Source organism: Acanthaster planci, linkage group LG15, assembly GCF_054643075.1.
Source record: "Acanthaster planci isolate LZ-2023a linkage group LG15, COTS_SCS, whole genome shotgun sequence".
Taxonomy (NCBI): domain Eukaryota; kingdom Metazoa; phylum Echinodermata; class Asteroidea; order Valvatida; family Acanthasteridae; genus Acanthaster; species Acanthaster planci.
The window spans coordinates 11,895,107-11,910,887 of NC_141791.1; the positions used below are offsets into that span (position 1 = coordinate 11,895,107).

The 15,781-nt window shown below is 44.2% G+C and overlaps 3 protein-coding genes across 3 annotated transcripts; all 3 read right to left on the bottom strand.

The window, feature by feature from the left end:
* Positions 1 to 331: 331 nt before the first annotated feature.
* On the bottom strand, positions 332 to 5,012 carry LOC110981546 (lanC-like protein 3). Its single transcript, XM_087146757.1, has 5 exons — positions 4,180 to 5,012; positions 3,399 to 3,528; positions 2,863 to 2,986; positions 2,309 to 2,530; positions 332 to 1,719 (listed from the first exon to the last, which is right to left on the bottom strand). Exons 1-5 carry the CDS (start codon positions 4,602 to 4,604, stop codon positions 1,355 to 1,357), a joined length of 1,266 nt encoding a protein of 421 aa, XP_087002883.1. The 5' UTR covers positions 4,605 to 5,012; the 3' UTR covers positions 332 to 1,354.
* Positions 5,013 to 5,478: 466 nt separating this feature from the next.
* Positions 5,479 to 10,235, bottom strand: LOC110981492 (lanC-like protein 3). Its single transcript, XM_087146758.1, has 5 exons — positions 9,453 to 10,235; positions 8,395 to 8,524; positions 7,839 to 7,962; positions 7,289 to 7,510; positions 5,479 to 6,682 (listed from the first exon to the last, which is right to left on the bottom strand). The coding sequence occupies exons 1-5, from the start codon at positions 9,869 to 9,871 to the stop codon at positions 6,318 to 6,320; spliced, it is 1,260 nt and encodes a 419-aa protein (XP_087002884.1). The 5' UTR covers positions 9,872 to 10,235; the 3' UTR covers positions 5,479 to 6,317.
* Positions 10,236 to 10,443: 208 nt separating this feature from the next.
* Positions 10,444 to 15,614, bottom strand: LOC110981543 (lanC-like protein 3). The gene is made up of 5 exons (XM_022239166.2): positions 15,168 to 15,614; positions 13,274 to 13,403; positions 13,028 to 13,151; positions 12,608 to 12,829; positions 10,444 to 11,982 (listed from the first exon to the last, which is right to left on the bottom strand). The coding sequence occupies exons 1-5, from the start codon at positions 15,590 to 15,592 to the stop codon at positions 11,618 to 11,620; spliced, it is 1,266 nt and encodes a 421-aa protein (XP_022094858.2). The 5' UTR covers positions 15,593 to 15,614; the 3' UTR covers positions 10,444 to 11,617.
* Positions 15,615 to 15,781: the final 167 nt, after the last annotated feature.

Below are 15,781 nucleotides of genomic sequence, written 5' to 3' on the forward strand. Positions count from 1 at the left end.
TAAGCCAATAGTATTAGACGTGCCTCCGAAAAAACTTCGTCAGCGTTTGTCTAGTACCCAAACGCTTTAAGGATATTTATTGAACTTTCAAGCTACGGTAACCTACCTTTTCAACGAGGGAGGGTTAACTGGGCGGGGTTAGAATGTGGGAGGGGGACTTTAAAGAGTGCAATTCGTCTTAATGGCAATTATGCGCATATTTTTTTTATGAGTCTGGGCATTTTAAAAAATTAAGGGAAAACCCCAAAACAACACAATAAAAGGTCAAATAGATATGAAAAAGGTAACAAGTGACGTAACATATGAATTAAAAGTCTTGATAATTTTCAAGTTTTAGGAAAAACTTATACCATTTTATTTAGCTTTCACAGAGCTAGTGTTTATTAACAGGAACACCAAAGTTAATGCACATCCTCCATGATATGTGAATGCAATGAAATACAAAAGTCAGGAAGGTGATTTTTATTGTAAAGTTTTATGACTGATTCTTATTAATGAACACCTCATCCAAACAAATCTAAAGCAAATCTTGACTTTCTTGCGCATGAACCAAACAATCCCCTTTTTTAAACAGGAAACAAATTATAGCAACTTCTTAAATTTTGGCGGCTAAAAAATAAAGAAACAAACAAATTAAAGAAAATACAAGAACAAAACATACCTAAATAGAACAAAATAGACGCACAATTACACATTTCCAATGAAAACACAATTTTGTTAAGTTTTCATTTCATTATTCTGTGAGATTTATTGCCATCTTCACAACAATAACATTTTCATTAATACCCCAATTATTCACTAGCCCTTCAAGCCCAGTTTATACACTGTTTAGAAATGCACATTTTTTAACAAAATTCTTCAATCCAAGACACGAAATTGTTCTAAAAGAACAGAGCAAATTTCTTTATTTGTTGATTTGCTACAAAAAAAATACAACTCTATGAGTTTCTCTAAAATAATCCACTGTGACAAATCTTCACATTTATAGAGAATGCAAACGAGTACCTTACAGTTTGGTTGTCTAACTCTTAAGGATGCTGCTCGTGGTCACTCTTTTTTCTTTCATAAACTTATTTCAGTGAAATCAAACTTGATCGACACAGGCAAAGAATGAACTCAGAAATGGGTTGAAACTGTTCTTTTTTTCACATTCAGGCACCTTGCAATAAGTAGCAAACTTCTTTGGAAATCTTTTTTTTTTCAGTCAGCTTGCCACTCGTGTTGATACTGGTTACAACTTCTGGACACACTTATGAGTTATTTGAGTGTAAAGTTCGTTATCCACGTCTGTTAGGTCAAAGGTCAAGTAATAGATATTAGCAACTGAAATCTAGCACAATGATTACTGGCACGTTTAGAAGACGTTGAAGAATGGAAACTCGGCCTTCTCCGGTTGCAGCAGGTCGGCTAGAAAGCAGGCCGTACCGGCCAGGCCCTCGTACAGGCTGTAAGGATGGTCCGGCACCCGTGCTTCTTGCCGGAACTGCTCCTCCTCGAGGAAGGCGGCAAACTGTAGGGCTCGGTGCAGGTGCTTCTTGTCACCAGTGAGGCGGTAGAGGAGGAGGAAGACATAGCCGCTGCCAGCCACGCCGTGACAGATTCCGGGGCCCTTCTTCAGCAGGCCCTTCTCCCAGGTCACCTCGCCGCACTTGAGGCAGGCCTGGAGGTAGGCGTCGTCCTTCCAGGTCAGGTAAGCCTTAGCGAACAGGTAGATCACCCCTGTTGGAACAGATAAAGCAGGCAAGACAAAGACGGATGAACAGTTTCCTGGAGTTTAAAAACTTCCCCAACTCGAGCCAGCTTTTACACAGGTGGAATGATTGCAACAATTGCTAAGCAAATTTATGGACTATGCTGAAATCAGCCGAGAACAAGTCACAAATAATGCATATTTTCTTAAGCAAGTATTTTCTGTGCAAGGCTGATTTCTACACTTGGCAGCTTCTGGTTGTTTTCAGTATTGTGGATGAGACCACTCACCCATATCAACGTAAGACCCCCACAAGGTGATCATAAGACTGTCACAAGACAATCACAAGCCTTCCAGTCTGAATTCTCGTCCCAAGCTTTTTACATGAACTACAACAAAGGCCTTCTTTGTCATCATTCACCCTCCCCGATTGTAACTGCTCCTGTATTCCGGGTATTGTAAACAGGTCTTGTGATCGTCTTGACTACAACACATTTTTGGGGGGGACTCTGAGTTTTCCTTCAGCATTCAAAGCTTGGGTGCACAGTGGAGGATTTTGGAGGATGCAGGAAGGTTTCTAAAGAGGACAATTTCCAAGGGAGTGGGGTGCACACTCACCCGGTGCCCCGTGACACCAGTGCACCAACTCGTTTTCGGCTGGTCTGGTCCTAGCCCCGCATTCGTCCAGGGTCATTGGGATGTTCCCCCCGTGACTGGCCTGGCACTTCACCAAGAAGTCAACAGAATCACGGATGTCCTTTTCAGCAGAGGGATCCGATTTCACGAAGTCGGGAAAGCCCAGCAGAACCTGCAGTATCCCTGACAGACCATGCGCAGCCCCTTAAAAAGATTAGGTACACAAAACTTTCACATGTAACATCAACAGATCGTATATTCAAACATTTTTCTGGAAGACAGCCTTGAGTGTAACTGATTTGAACAAGATGGCAAATATAATTAATATTTGTTTCTTGAACCTGGAATTTTGCAGCACATAATTTTCCATCTCTTGGAAGGTAACTCATAATGACCCACTAACTTTTCCTTCATTCATAATTGTGAAATTTGATCTATTTATGAGGTTCGTGACAACCTGGGTGGTACTGGAAAGGTTGCCCTGGGCATTTCAGAAAATGTTTTGAAAGATGTTTTGGAGAGAAAAGGCTGCATACCTAGACATTCAGAATCATAATAGGCATACATCAACGGAGAAGGAGATTGGTGACACTTGGAGTAGCTGCGGCCAGATTCCACGACCACCTTACACAGGGAATTGGTGGTCTCTTGGCTCAGAACCTACAAGCAGAAAACGCTAACCAGGGTAAGGTTGGCAAAAACTCGTAGAGGTGTTTGATGTGGCTTTCACTTAATCACTTGGAACAGGTGTACAAATCTGTGGGATTCTTGGTGCTTGCTCCATTACACAATGTCCAGTTTGGGCCCGTCATGGCTGGGCAACCTGAGGTTGTTTGACTTCAGTTCATAGATTCAGCAGCGTTTCACTGGACACTCCCAAGGGCAGATTTGGGGAGGGAAGGGGGACCAATAGGGCCATGGCCATGAAACAATGCTTCCATATAAACGTTATCACAATGCTTACTGCCATCAGTGGGGGCCACGCAAATGTGACTGCATTATCACGATCACTTGATTTGTCTTGAAATGCTGCAAGAGCTTATCTTCACATCTTTCTGTCAACTGGATTCACCTGTTTGCCAAGTTTCTGGGCCAGCAGCTGAACCCCACACAAGTAGCCTGCTCTGCCAACCAGCAGCTCGTCAGACCCACAGGGTCCAAGGAAGTTCATTGGGGTGCAAATCTGGGCAAAACTGGCATAACTGTAACACAAAAAACCACAGTTTTTCTTTTTTTTTTATTCATCCATTACAAAGATTTCTCTTTCTGAGTGTAATTTACCTTTCTACATCTCTTATCGTTCAACACGATTGCTGAGCTGGGACCTTCTCACCATTGTGCCATTTGCGGATTCAACGAGTGAAGCTACGTCCCGCCCCCTGTCTTGTTAATATTGGGATCGCCTCAACACTGTGAAGACATCGGATGCCCCTACAGCAGTTCTCCTCCACTTGAAAATAATGAGGACTTTTCTCAACTCTCGAGACTTTTTCATCATTCAACATGGTACTGCTTCCATCTGAGGAAATTCTGATGAAACTGACAATCACATGCAAGGACAGCGGAAAAATACACTACTTTACTTTTCCTTTTACAAAAGATTTCCGTAGGCCTTATATAAATATCGTTCATTTTCCCCTGCAGTTATTTCATCAGAAATCAATAACATGTCCTCAATAGTAAGAAGCTAGTTAAAGGCCGAATTGAACTGGAAAATATTAAAGCATTAAGGTTACTGAGAAAACACTTTGAATTCTTCATACAAGGTTTGTGTATGGAGCTCTTTCCATATTTTATATTAAACTTATCAAATAAACATATTATTAAACTTATCAAATCTGAAATGCCAGTACCTTTCAAGGAACTGTGCAGCTGCATGACTGCTACTTCCCTCAGACTGTGAAGACGAAGTGTGGTAGTACAACGCCCCGACGGCATCAACTCCGCACGCCCCACAAAGAAACGACGCCCCCGCCTCCCTCTTAATCTTGTTGCTCTTCTCGTACTCTACCGACCCCACGAGGTACTGCTTGCACAGGCCCTGGTACCGCAGCGCCTCCTTGGGGAACTGGTCGGTTTGAGTGATGTACCACAGGGCGTAGGCGATGCCCGCTCCGCCCAAATACAGGCCCCATTTGCAGTTTTGCAGGTGGCCGGGCTGCACGTGCTGTTCTATGGCCTCCACTATGGACGCGACCCGCTCCCGGAGCTGGGCATGCGGGATGTCCACCGGCGACCCAGCGGTGTAATCCGGCAAATGGTTCGTGAAATACCTCATCAAGCTTGTGGTAAAATATATGATGATCTGGAAAATCTATTTCAAAAGTCTTCAAAAGGTGAAAAATCTCCACAATACACACTGCGTACGCAACAGTGACACAGGTAAGGGTGCTTGTGACCCCTGAAAATGGGTTTTGGTGCAGTACTTTCAGAACAAAACACGATTGAAATTGAACGTGCGGCATGCGCACCAAAAATACGGTACAGCACCACGCAGGAGGCCCGTAGTCAGTGGAAACCTCAGTAATGTAGCTCCCTAATCTACCACATAAGTATCTTTTCGTGTAAAATTTAAGTCAAACTTGGAAAAAACGTTTGAAACTATTTGAGATGACGGACTATTGAGAAATGGCTAACCCGCAATGGAACGAAACCGACATTTGAAGAAAGGTCCCATGCGGAAAGACGGATGGAGGGCGCTCGATAAAATTAATGTTGGTCGCGCCGCGCCGGTGTCAACGGTAAAATGTGCCCCCGACACTTTTACCGGATCACTGCCCAGTGAAAGTGTCCGTGGATACACATTTATCTAGGTGAATGTGTTCCCCTCCAGGTAATTTTGTCCCCCTGCAGGGATAAATTTGTCCCCTCTGAGAATTGTGGCCCCCGTGCAATAACGAATTTTGCCAGCTAAAAAAAGAAAATCTAAGAAAAAAACGAGCAAAAATGGAACAAAACAAACATCAATTACGCATGTACAATGAAGATAGAATTTCGGGTTTTCATACCATTATTCTGTGCAATTTTTGCCATCTTCACAACAATAACATTTTCATCAATCCTCCAATTATTTACTAGCCCTTCAAGCCCAGTTTATACACTATTCAGAAACGCACCTTTTCAAACAAAATTCTTCAATCCAAGACACAAAATTGCTCTAAAAGAACAGGGGAAATTTCTTTATTTGTTGATTTGCTTGAAATCAATATTAACTAAGACATTAATGTCTCTCACTCAGATGACATGATTCTCAAATATTGTTAACAAGGATAATAGGGTGTGATAACAAAGGGACTGTGGATTGGCTCCTGAAACACTTTTAGCAAAGTCTAAACACAGGTAGGAACTAGCATATTTTGTTTTGTTCGTATCATGAGACTTAACTCGAATTTGCCTGGTTGGCATATATTTCCGTGTTAATTTTACTTCAAAAACAATGCAAGATAAACCACAGAGCATGTCCCTCATTATTAACCAAACAGCGCCCTCTTAAGGGTAGGAACAGACCAAGCAGAGATACAGGCAGAATTAATACTGGCTTTCATTGCTTTAAGCTATCTACAAAAAAATACAACTCTATGAGTTTCTGTAAAAAAATCCACTGTGACAAATCTTCACATTTATAGTGAATGCGAACGAGTACCTTACAGTTTGGTTGTCTAACTCTTACGGATGCTGCTCGTGGTCACTCTTTTTTCTTTCATAAACTTATTTCAGTGAAATCAAACTTGATCGACACAGGCAAAGAATGAACTCAGAAATGGGTTGAAACTGTTCTTTTTTCACATTCAGGCACCTTGCAATAAGTGGCAAACTTCTTCGCGAATCTTTTTTTTTTCAGTCAGCTTGCCGCTCGTGTTGATACTGGTTACAACTTCTGGACATGCTTATGACTTATTTGATTGTAAAGTTCGTTATGCATGTCTGTTAGGTCAAAGGTCAAGTAATAGATATTATCAACTGAAATCTAGCACAGTGGTTACAAGCACGTTTAGAAGACGTTGAAGAATGGAAACTCGGCCTTCTCCGGTTGCAGCAGGTCGGCTAGGAAGCAGGCCGTACCGGCCAGGCCCTCGTACAGGCTGTAAGGACGGTCCGGCACCCGTGCTTCTCGCCGGAACTGCTCCTCTTCGAGGAAGGCGGCAAACTGTAGGGCTCGGTGCAGGTGCTTCTTGTCACCAGTGAGGCGGTAGAGGAGGAGGAAGACATAGCCGCTGCCAGCCACGCCGTGACAGATTCCGGGGCCCTTCTTCAACAGGCCCTTCTCCCAAGTCACCTCGCCGCACTTGAGGCAGGCCTGGAGGTAGGCGTCGTCCTTCCAGGTCAGGTAAGCCTTAGCGAACAGGTAGATCACCCCTGTTGGAACAGATAAAGCAGGCAAGACAAAGACGGATGAACAGTTTCCTGGAGTTTGAAACTTTAAAACTTCCCCAACTCAGGCTAGCTTTTACACAGGTGGAATAATTGCAAAACTTGCTGAGCAAATTTATGGACTACGCTGAAATCAGCCGAGAACAAGTCACAAATAATGCATATTTTCTTAAGCAAGTATTTTCTGTGCAAGGCTGATTTCTACACTCGGCAGCTGCTGGTTGTTTCAGTATTGTGGATGCGACCCCTCGGCCAGATCAACCTAAGACCCCCACAAGGTGATCATAAGACTGTCACAAGACAATCACAAGCCTTCCAGTCTGAATTCTCGTCCCAAGCTTTTTACATGAACTACAACAAAAGCATTCCTTTGTCATCATTCACCCTCCCCAATTGTAACCGCTCCTGTGACTGGTGTTGTAAACAGGTTTTGTGATCGTCTTGACTACAACACATTTTTTAGGGACTCTGAGTATTCCTTCAGCATGTTGGGGTGCCAAAGCTTGGATGCACAGTGGAGGATTTTGGAGGATGCAAGAAGGTTAACCAGGTAACCAGGACAATTTCCCAGGGAGTGGGGTTCACACTCACCTGGTGCCCCGTGACACCAGTGCACCAACTCGTGCTCGGCCGGTCTGGTCCTGGCCCCGCATTCGTCCAGGGCCGGTGGGATGTTCCCCCCGTGACTGGCCTGGCACTTCACCAAGAAGTCAACAGAATCACGGATGTCCTTTTCAGCGGAGGGATCCGACTTCACGAAGTCGGGAAAGCCAAGCAGAACCTGCAGTATCCCTGACAGACCATGCGCAGCCCCTTAAAAAAAGATAAGATACACAAAACTTTCACATGTAAGATCAACGGACAGTACATTAAAACATTTTTCTGGGAGACAGCCTTAAATGTAAGTGATTTGAACAAGATGGCAAATATAATTAATATTTGTTTCTTGAAACTGGAATTTTGCAGCACATAATTTTCTATCTCTTGGAAGGTAATTCATAATGACCCACTAACTTTTCTTCCATTCATAATTGTGAAATTGGATCTATTTATGAGGTTCGTGACAACCTGGGTGGTAAGGTTGCACTGGACATTTCAGAAAATGTTTTGAAGGATGGTTTGGAGAGAAAAGGCCGCATACCTAGATATTCAGTATCATAATAGGCATACATCAATGGAGAAGGAGATTGGTGACGCTTGGAGTAGCTGCGGCCAGATTCCACGACCACCTTACACAGGGAATTGGTGGTCTCTTGGCTCAGAACCTACAAGCAGAAAATGCTAACCAGGGTAAGGTTGGCAAAAACTCGTAGAGGTGTTTGATGTGGCTTTCACTTAATCACTCAGAACAGATGTACAAATCTGTGGGCTTCTTGTTGCATTGAGTAGGTAAAGGAACGGCATCAACTACCAGTTCTCAGCTGAAAGAATGGGAGCAACCTCAGACTCTGAGGTTGTTTGACTTCAGTTCATAGATTCAACAGCGTTTCACTGGACACTCCCAAGGGCAGATTTGGGGAGGGAAGGGGGACCAATAGGGCCATGGCCATGGAACAAGGCTTCCATATAAAAGTTATCACAATGCTTACTGCCATCAGTGGGGGCCACGCAAATGTGACTGCATTATCACGATCACTTGATTTGTCTTGAAATGCTGCAAGAGCTTATCTTCACATCTTTCTGTCAACTGGATTCACCTGTTTGCCAAGTTTCTGGGCCAGCAGCTGAACCCCACACAAGTAGCCTGCTCTGCCAACCAGCAGCTCATCTGACCCACAGGGTCCAAGGAAGTTCATTGGGGTGCAAATCTTGGCAAAATTGGCATAACTGTAACAGAAAAACCACAGTCTTTCAGCTTTTTTTTATTCATCCATTACAAAGAATTCTCTTTCTGAGTGTAATTTACCTTTCTACATCCCTTATTGTTCAACACGATTGCTGAGCTTGGACCTTCTCACCATTGTGCCATTTGCGGATTCAACCAGTGAAGCTACGTCCCGCCCCTTCTTGTTAATATTAGGATCACCTCAACATTGTGATGACATTGGATGCCCCTACAGTAGTTCTCCTCCACTTGATGATAATGAGGACTTTTCTCAACTCTCGAGACTTTTTCATCATTCAAAATGGTACTGCTGCCATCTAAGGAAATTCTGATGAAACTGACAATCACATGCAAGGACAGCGGAAAAATACAATACTTTACTTTTCCTTTTACAAAAGATTTCCGTAGGCCTTATATAAATATCGCTCATTTTCCCCTGCAGTTATTTCATCAGAAAGCAATAACATGTCCTTAATAGTAAGAAGCTAGTTAAAAGCCAAATTGAACTGGAAAATATTAACCCTAACCCTCCTCAATCCTTCACCTGCTGGAGGACTGAGGAGCGTTAGGGTTAATGAACTTACTTAGAAAACACTTTGAATTTTTCATGTACTGGGCTTGTCTACACGTCTGCAGAGTGTGTATGGAGTTCTTTCCATGTTTTATTAACCCTAACCCCCCAAGGGTTGCTAGCCCTAACCTTTCCCATCCCCATTCAGAATACAGGACTTTGTGCGCAGAGGCTGTTGGACTTTGTTTTTCTGATATATGCCAAACCCAGTGCAAAGCCAGCTGTTATGGGCCTACCAGACCTATCCCCACAGAATAAAACACTTTACTACTGTTTAATTCTGTGTGGTTGGGGAAGGTTAGGGTTAAACTTATCAAATAAACATATAATTAAACTTATCATATCTGAAATGCCAATACCTTTGAAGGAACTGTGCAGCTGCATGACTGCTGCTTCCCTCGGACTGTGAAGACGAAGTGTGGTAGTACAACGCCCCGACGGCATCAACTCCGCACGCCCCACAAAGAAACGACGCCCCTGCCTCTTTCTTGTTGCTCTTCTCGTACTCTACCGACCCCACCAGGTACTGCTTGCACAGGCCCTGGTACCGCAGCGCCTCCTTGGGGAACTGGCCGGTCTGAGTGATGTACCACAGGGCGTAGGCGATGCCCGCCGCGCCGACATACAGGCCCCCTTCACAGTTGCGCAGGTGGCGGGGCTGCACGTGCTGCACGACGGCATCCACGATGGACGCGACCCGCCCCCGGAGCTGGGCGTGCGGGATGTCCACCGGCGACCCAGCGGTGTAATCGGGCAGACGGTTAGTGAAATACCTCATCGTGCTTGTGGTAAAATATGCTAAGCTGGAGAATCTATTGCTGGCCTCATCAAAAGTCTTTGAAAGGACAAAAATCTTTACAAACTACGTGCGCAACAGCGCCCCTGCAAGTACGACACGAATGTGCGGCATGCGCACATGAATTGTATATACCGCGCTGCGCAGTAGACCCCAGTGGAAAACTAAGGTAGCTCTCTAATCTGCCATATAAGTATCTTTTTGTGTGAAATGAAAGTTAAACCTGGAAAAACTGAAATCCAGTTCTTACAATAAACGTTTAAATCTGTTTGAGATGACGGGCTATTGAAAAAAAGCTGCAGCGCAATGGAACGAAACCGACATTTGAAAAAAGGTCCCATGCCAGAAGACGGATAGAGGGCGCTCGATAAAATTTAAGTTGGTCGCGCCGATGTAAACGGTATAACCGTCCTGTCCCCCCCGCCCCGTAAATGTGTCCCCCAGACACTTTTACCGGATTGCACCCCGGTAAAAGGTAATTTTGTCCCCCTGCCAAACGACGAATTTGTCCCCCCTGAAAAATGTGTCCCCCATGCACTAACATCACAAGTTTATAATTCCACGGAGGAAGGACTGAATGAAATTTTGGCAGCTAAATTAAAGAAAAAAAAACAAACAAAAATGGAACAAAACAAACACCCACCAATTACACATGTACAATGAAGATAGAATTTCAAGTTTTCATACCATTATTCTGTGCGATTTTTTGCCATCTTCACAACAATAACATTTTCAGTATGTTATTAAGTAGCCCTTCAAGCCTAGTTTATACACTTTTCGGAAACTTACCTTTTTTAACTGACTTCCTCAATCCAAAACACAAAATTGATCTAAAAACAGGGGAAATTTGTTTATGTGTTGATTTGGCTTTTGTGAAATCAATATTAATATGCATATATTAATTAATATATTTATACAATATATATCAATATTAATATCCTACATTAATGTCTCTCACTCAGTTGACATGATTTTCAAATATTGTTAACAAGGATAATAGGGCGTGATAACAAAGGGGACTGTGGATTGGCTCCTGAAACACTTTTAGCAAAGTCTACACACAGGTAGGAACTAGCATATTTTGTTTTGTTCGTATCATGAGACTTAACTCGAATTTCCCTGGTTGGCATATATTTCCGTGCAGATTTTTACTTCCAAAACAATGCAAGATAAACCATAGAGCATTACAGGCAGAGCAGTGCCCCTCATTATTTACCAAACAGCGCCCTCTTAAGGTGGGAACAGACCAAGCAGAGATACAGGTAGAATTAATACTGGCTTTCATTGCTTTAAGCTATCTACAAAAAAAATACAACTCTATGAGTTTCTCTTAAAAATCCACTGTGACAAATCTTCACATTTATAGTGAATGCGAACAAGTACCTTACAGTTTGGTTGTCTAACTCTTAAAGATGCCACATGCTGTCACTTGTGAAAACAAACTTGATCGACGCAGGCAAAGAATGAACCAAGAAATGGGTTTAATTTTAATTTTTCATTCACACTCAGGCACCTGGCAATAAAAAGCAAACTTCTTCGCAAATCTTTTTTTCCGTTAGCTTGGTGATGATACTTCATTAGCTGCCGTTCGTGCGGACGCGCTGGTTACAACTTTTAGACACGCTTATGAGTTATCCGATTGTTAGGTTAGTTAAGCAAGTCTGTTAGGTCGAAAGTCAAGTAATAAATCTAATTAACTGAATTCCAGCACAGTGGTTACAAGCACATTTAGAAGACGTTGAAGAATGGAAACTCGGCCTTCTCTGGTTGCAGCAGGTCGGCTAGGAAGCAGGCCGTACCAGCCAGGCCCTCGTACAGGCTGTAAGGACTGTCCGGCACCCGTGCTTCTCGCCGGAACTGCTCCTCCTCGAGGAAGGCGGCAAACTGTAGGGCTCGGTGCAGGTGCTTCTTGTCACCAGTGAGGCGGTAGAGGAGGAGGAAGACATAGCCGCTGCCAGCCACGCCGTGACAGATTCCGGGGCCCTTCTTCAGCAGGCCCTTCTCCCAGGTCACCTCGCCGCACTTGAGGCAGGCCTGGAGGTAGGCGTCGTCCTTCCAGGTCAGGTAAGCCTTAGCGAACAGGTAGATCACCCCTGTTGGAACAGATAAGCAGGCAAGACAAAGACGGATGAACAGTTTCCTGGTGTTTGAAACTTTAAAACTTCCCCAACTCGGGTTAGCTTTTACACAGGTGGAATGATTGGAAAACTTGCTAAGCAAATTCATGGACTACGCTGAAATCAGCTGAGAACAAGTCACAAATAATGCATATTTCAACACATTTTAGTTGGTAACTTGCTTTTCCTAAGCAAGTATTTTCTATGCAAGGCTGAATTCTACACTTGGCAGCTTATGGTTGTTTTCAGTATTATGGATGAGACCACTCACCCACATCAACATAAGATCCCCACAAGGTGATCATAAGACTGTCGCAAGACAATCACAAGCCTTCCAGTCTGAATTCTAGTGCCAAGCTTTTTTACATGAACTACAACATTCCGTTGTCATCGCTCACCGTCCCCAATTGTAACTGCTCCTGTGACTGGTATTGTAAACAGGTCTTGTGATCGTCTTGACTACAACACATTTTTTAGGGACTCTTGAGCATTCCTTCAGCATGTTGGGGTGCCAAACCTTGGATGCACAGTGGAGGATTTTGGAGGATGCAGGAAGGTTTCCAACCGGGAGAATTTCCCAGGGAGTGGGGTTCACACTCACCCGGTGCCCCGTGACACCAGTGTACCAACTCGTGCTTGGCCGGTCTGGTCCTGGCCCCGCATTTGTGTAGGGCGGGTGGAATGTTCCCCCCGTGACTGGCCTGGCACTTCACCAAGAAGTCAACGGAATCGCGAATGTCCTTTGAGGCGGAGAAATCTGACTTCACAAAGTTGGGAAAGCCAAGCAGAACCTGCAGTATCCCTGACAGACCATGCGCAGCCCCTTAAGAGGGATTAGGTAGAAAAATCTTTTACATGTAAGATCATCAGGTACATTAAAACATTTTTTTTCTGGAAGACAACCTTGAATGTAAATGATTTGAACAAAATGGCAAATATAATGAATATTTGTTTCTTGAAACTGGAATTTTACAGCACGTAATTAGTTTGAAGGATGGTTTGGAGAGAAAAGGCCGCATACCTAGATATTCAGTATCATAATAGGCATACATCAACGGAGAAGGAGATTGGTGACGCTTGGAGTAGCTGCGGCCAGATTCCACGACCACCTCACACAGGGAATTGGTGGTCTCTTGGCTCAGAACCTACAAGCAGAAAACGGTAACCAGGGCAAGGTTGGCAAGAACTCACGGTCGCTGGATTTGTCTATACTATCTTGAAATGCTGCAAGAGCTTATCTTCACATCTTTCTGTCAACTGGATTCACCTGTTTGCCAAGTTTCTGGGCCAGCAGCTGAACCCCACACAAGTAGCCTGCTCTGCCAACCAGCAGCTCGTCTGACCCACAGGGTCCAAGGAAGTTCATTGGGGTGCAAATCTGGGCAAAACTGGCATAACTGTAATACAAAATTCATCCATTACAAAGAATTCTCTTTTGCTTCCTGAGTGTAGTTTACCTTTCTACATCCCTTATGGTTCAATACGATTGCTGAGCTGGGACCTTCTCAACATTAAGCCATTTGTGGATTCAACCAGTGAAGCTACGTCCCGCCCACGTATAGCTAGCTAATTTTGTTAAATATTGGGATCTCCTCAACATTGAGAAGACTTCGGATGCCACTACAGTAGTTCTCCTCCACTTGATGTTAATGAGGACTCTTCTCAACTTTTGGGACTTATTCATCTTTCTCTCTACTTTAGAATGTATACATTCAAAATGGTACTGCTGCCACTGATCTGTGGAAGGTCTGACAAAATTGACTATCACATGCAAAAGGACAGCGGAAATATACGGTACTTACACACTACTTAACTTTTCCTTTTAAGAAAGATTTCCATAGACCCTATGAATATTACCCATTTCCCCCCTGCAGTTGTTTCCATCAAAAAGCAATAATATAATGATATGTTCTTAATACTCTACCGTCTCTCTCAGGGAAAGGAGCCGTTATCAAAAAGAATGATAGAGACTCATTGGATTGACTTACACAAACTACTGTTTTAATCCGAAAATTCATTTACATCGTCTCCACATGTACAATGAGCAACTGTTGCTAGTGAGACTGGATATTACGGTATGGGACGTTCATCACAGGAATCAGAGTACAGCTTGTCCAAATCTAAGCTGTTTATTCAGGAGTGACGGATAGGTTATTCATGGCAGAACTATGCACTCACGAACGGTTTAGGAGTTATTACTCCAAAGCTGTCCTCTCGGGAATGATCGATGCTCGTCCGCACCGTCGGGGCTGGTTCATTTATAGACTTCAGGGCCGCGTCTTAGCCAATGAGAGCACTGAATTGGGGTGGCTATGAATTATTCATATTGTAGAAAGCCTTTGGAAGAAAACTCAAGGGGATTTTGTGCACACGTGGTCTTCGCTGACCTCGTTTCTGAAGACTCATACAGTCCGCGAAGTTTGGAAGCGGGAGGGTGAAAGGCTACTCGTGGGTATGCTACGGGGAAAGGAAAGGGTGAACCTTTCTCGGTACATTGAGTTGTGTACAACACCCAAGTCTCTGGATGGCAAGGAAATCTACACACAATTCTTAAGGGGTGAAACTGTGGACGGGTGGAGGTAGTTGACCTTGCTATGCCGTGACTGGACACAGGCTTTCGATGGGTGGTTCAGCGGGACACATACGCTATTATGAAGTGCGGGTCTGAGTGGGTCGAATGTACGGGTCGTATGTGTGACTGAAAGTAAGATCGACTCCGACAAAGATTTGGGGAAATGTGCTACGAAGTATAGACAGCGATTTTAGGGCTTTCGCAGCATAGTGCTATCGCGTCGCGCGTGGTATTACCTGCGCTGTGTACAGTGCATGTTGCACGTGATGTGGATGGTCATTGCGCGCTCGCTGTGGGGAGTGCGTGGTGTGTACATGTACATAATAGAGATATCGTGTACGCTATAATCAACATGTACATTGTACATGCATATAGGGAACAGTGTGTGGGAGCATAACAATACGAAGAAGCTATAGTAAGAAGCTAGTTAAAAGCCAAATTGAACTGGAAAATATTAAAGCATTAAGGCTACTTAGAAAACACTTTGAATTATTCATACCAGGTTTGTGTATGGAGCTCTTTCCATGTTGTATATTAAACTTCTCAAATAAACATATTATTAAACTTATCAAATCTGAAATGCCAATACCTTTCAAGGAACTGTGCAGCTGCATGACTGCTACTTCCCTCGGACTGTGAAGACGAAGTGTGGTAGTACAATGCCCCGACGGCATCAACTCCGCACGCCCCACAAAGAAACGACGCCCCTGCCTCCCTCTTAATCTTGTTGCTCTTCTCGTACTCTACCGACCCCACCAGGTACTGCTTGCACAGGCCCTGGTACCGCAGCGCCTCCTTGGGGAACTGGTCGGTTTGAGTGATGTACCATAGGGCGTAGGCGATGCCCGCCGCGCCGACATAAAGGCCCCCATGGCAGTTTTGCAGGTGGCGGGGCTGCACGTGCTTCACGACGGCATCCACGATGGACGCGACCCGCCCCCGGAGCTGGGCGTGCGGGATGTCCACCGGCGACCCAGCGGTGTAATCGGGCAGACGGTTCGTGAAATACCTCATCGTGCTTGTGCTAATCTGGAGAAACTATTACAGGCCTAATCAAAAGTCTTCGAAAGGAGAAAAATCTCCACTTCCACGATGCACTATGTGCACAGGACTGCCGTTCCACGGCACGACAAGCATGTTCGGCATGCGCACCAAAGATGGGATCGCATGTGGGGAACTTAATGTAGCTCCCTTATTATCATT

Excerpts from the sequence above, each read along its gene's own strand:
- LOC110981543 (XM_022239166.2), bottom strand. The coding sequence starts at position 15,592 with ATGAGGTATTTCACGAACCGTCTGCCCGATTACACCGCTGGGTCGCCG. Across the intron at positions 13,404-15,167 it reads GCTGCACAGTTCCTTGAAAG|TTATGCCAGTTTTGCCCAGA; the intron begins GTATTGGCATTT and ends TTTGTATTACAG. Across the intron at positions 12,830-13,027 it reads TTATGATACTGAATATCTAG|GGGCTGCGCATGGTCTGTCA; the intron begins GTATGCGGCCTT and ends ATCCCTCTTAAG.
- LOC110981546 (XM_087146757.1), bottom strand. The coding sequence starts at position 4,604 with ATGAGGTATTTCACGAACCATTTGCCGGATTACACCGCTGGGTCGCCG. Across the intron at positions 3,529-4,179 it reads GCTGCACAGTTCCTTGAAAG|TTATGCCAGTTTTGCCCAGA; the intron begins GTACTGGCATTT and ends TTTGTGTTACAG. Across the intron at positions 2,987-3,398 it reads CCCAGAAACTTGGCAAACAG|GTTCTGAGCCAAGAGACCAC; the intron begins GTGAATCCAGTT and ends TTCTGCTTGTAG.
- LOC110981492 (XM_087146758.1), bottom strand. The coding sequence starts at position 9,871 with ATGAGGTATTTCACTAACCGTCTGCCCGATTACACCGCTGGGTCGCCG. Across the intron at positions 8,525-9,452 it reads GCTGCACAGTTCCTTCAAAG|TTATGCCAATTTTGCCAAGA; the intron begins GTATTGGCATTT and ends TTTCTGTTACAG. Across the intron at positions 7,963-8,394 it reads CCCAGAAACTTGGCAAACAG|GTTCTGAGCCAAGAGACCAC; the intron begins GTGAATCCAGTT and ends TTCTGCTTGTAG.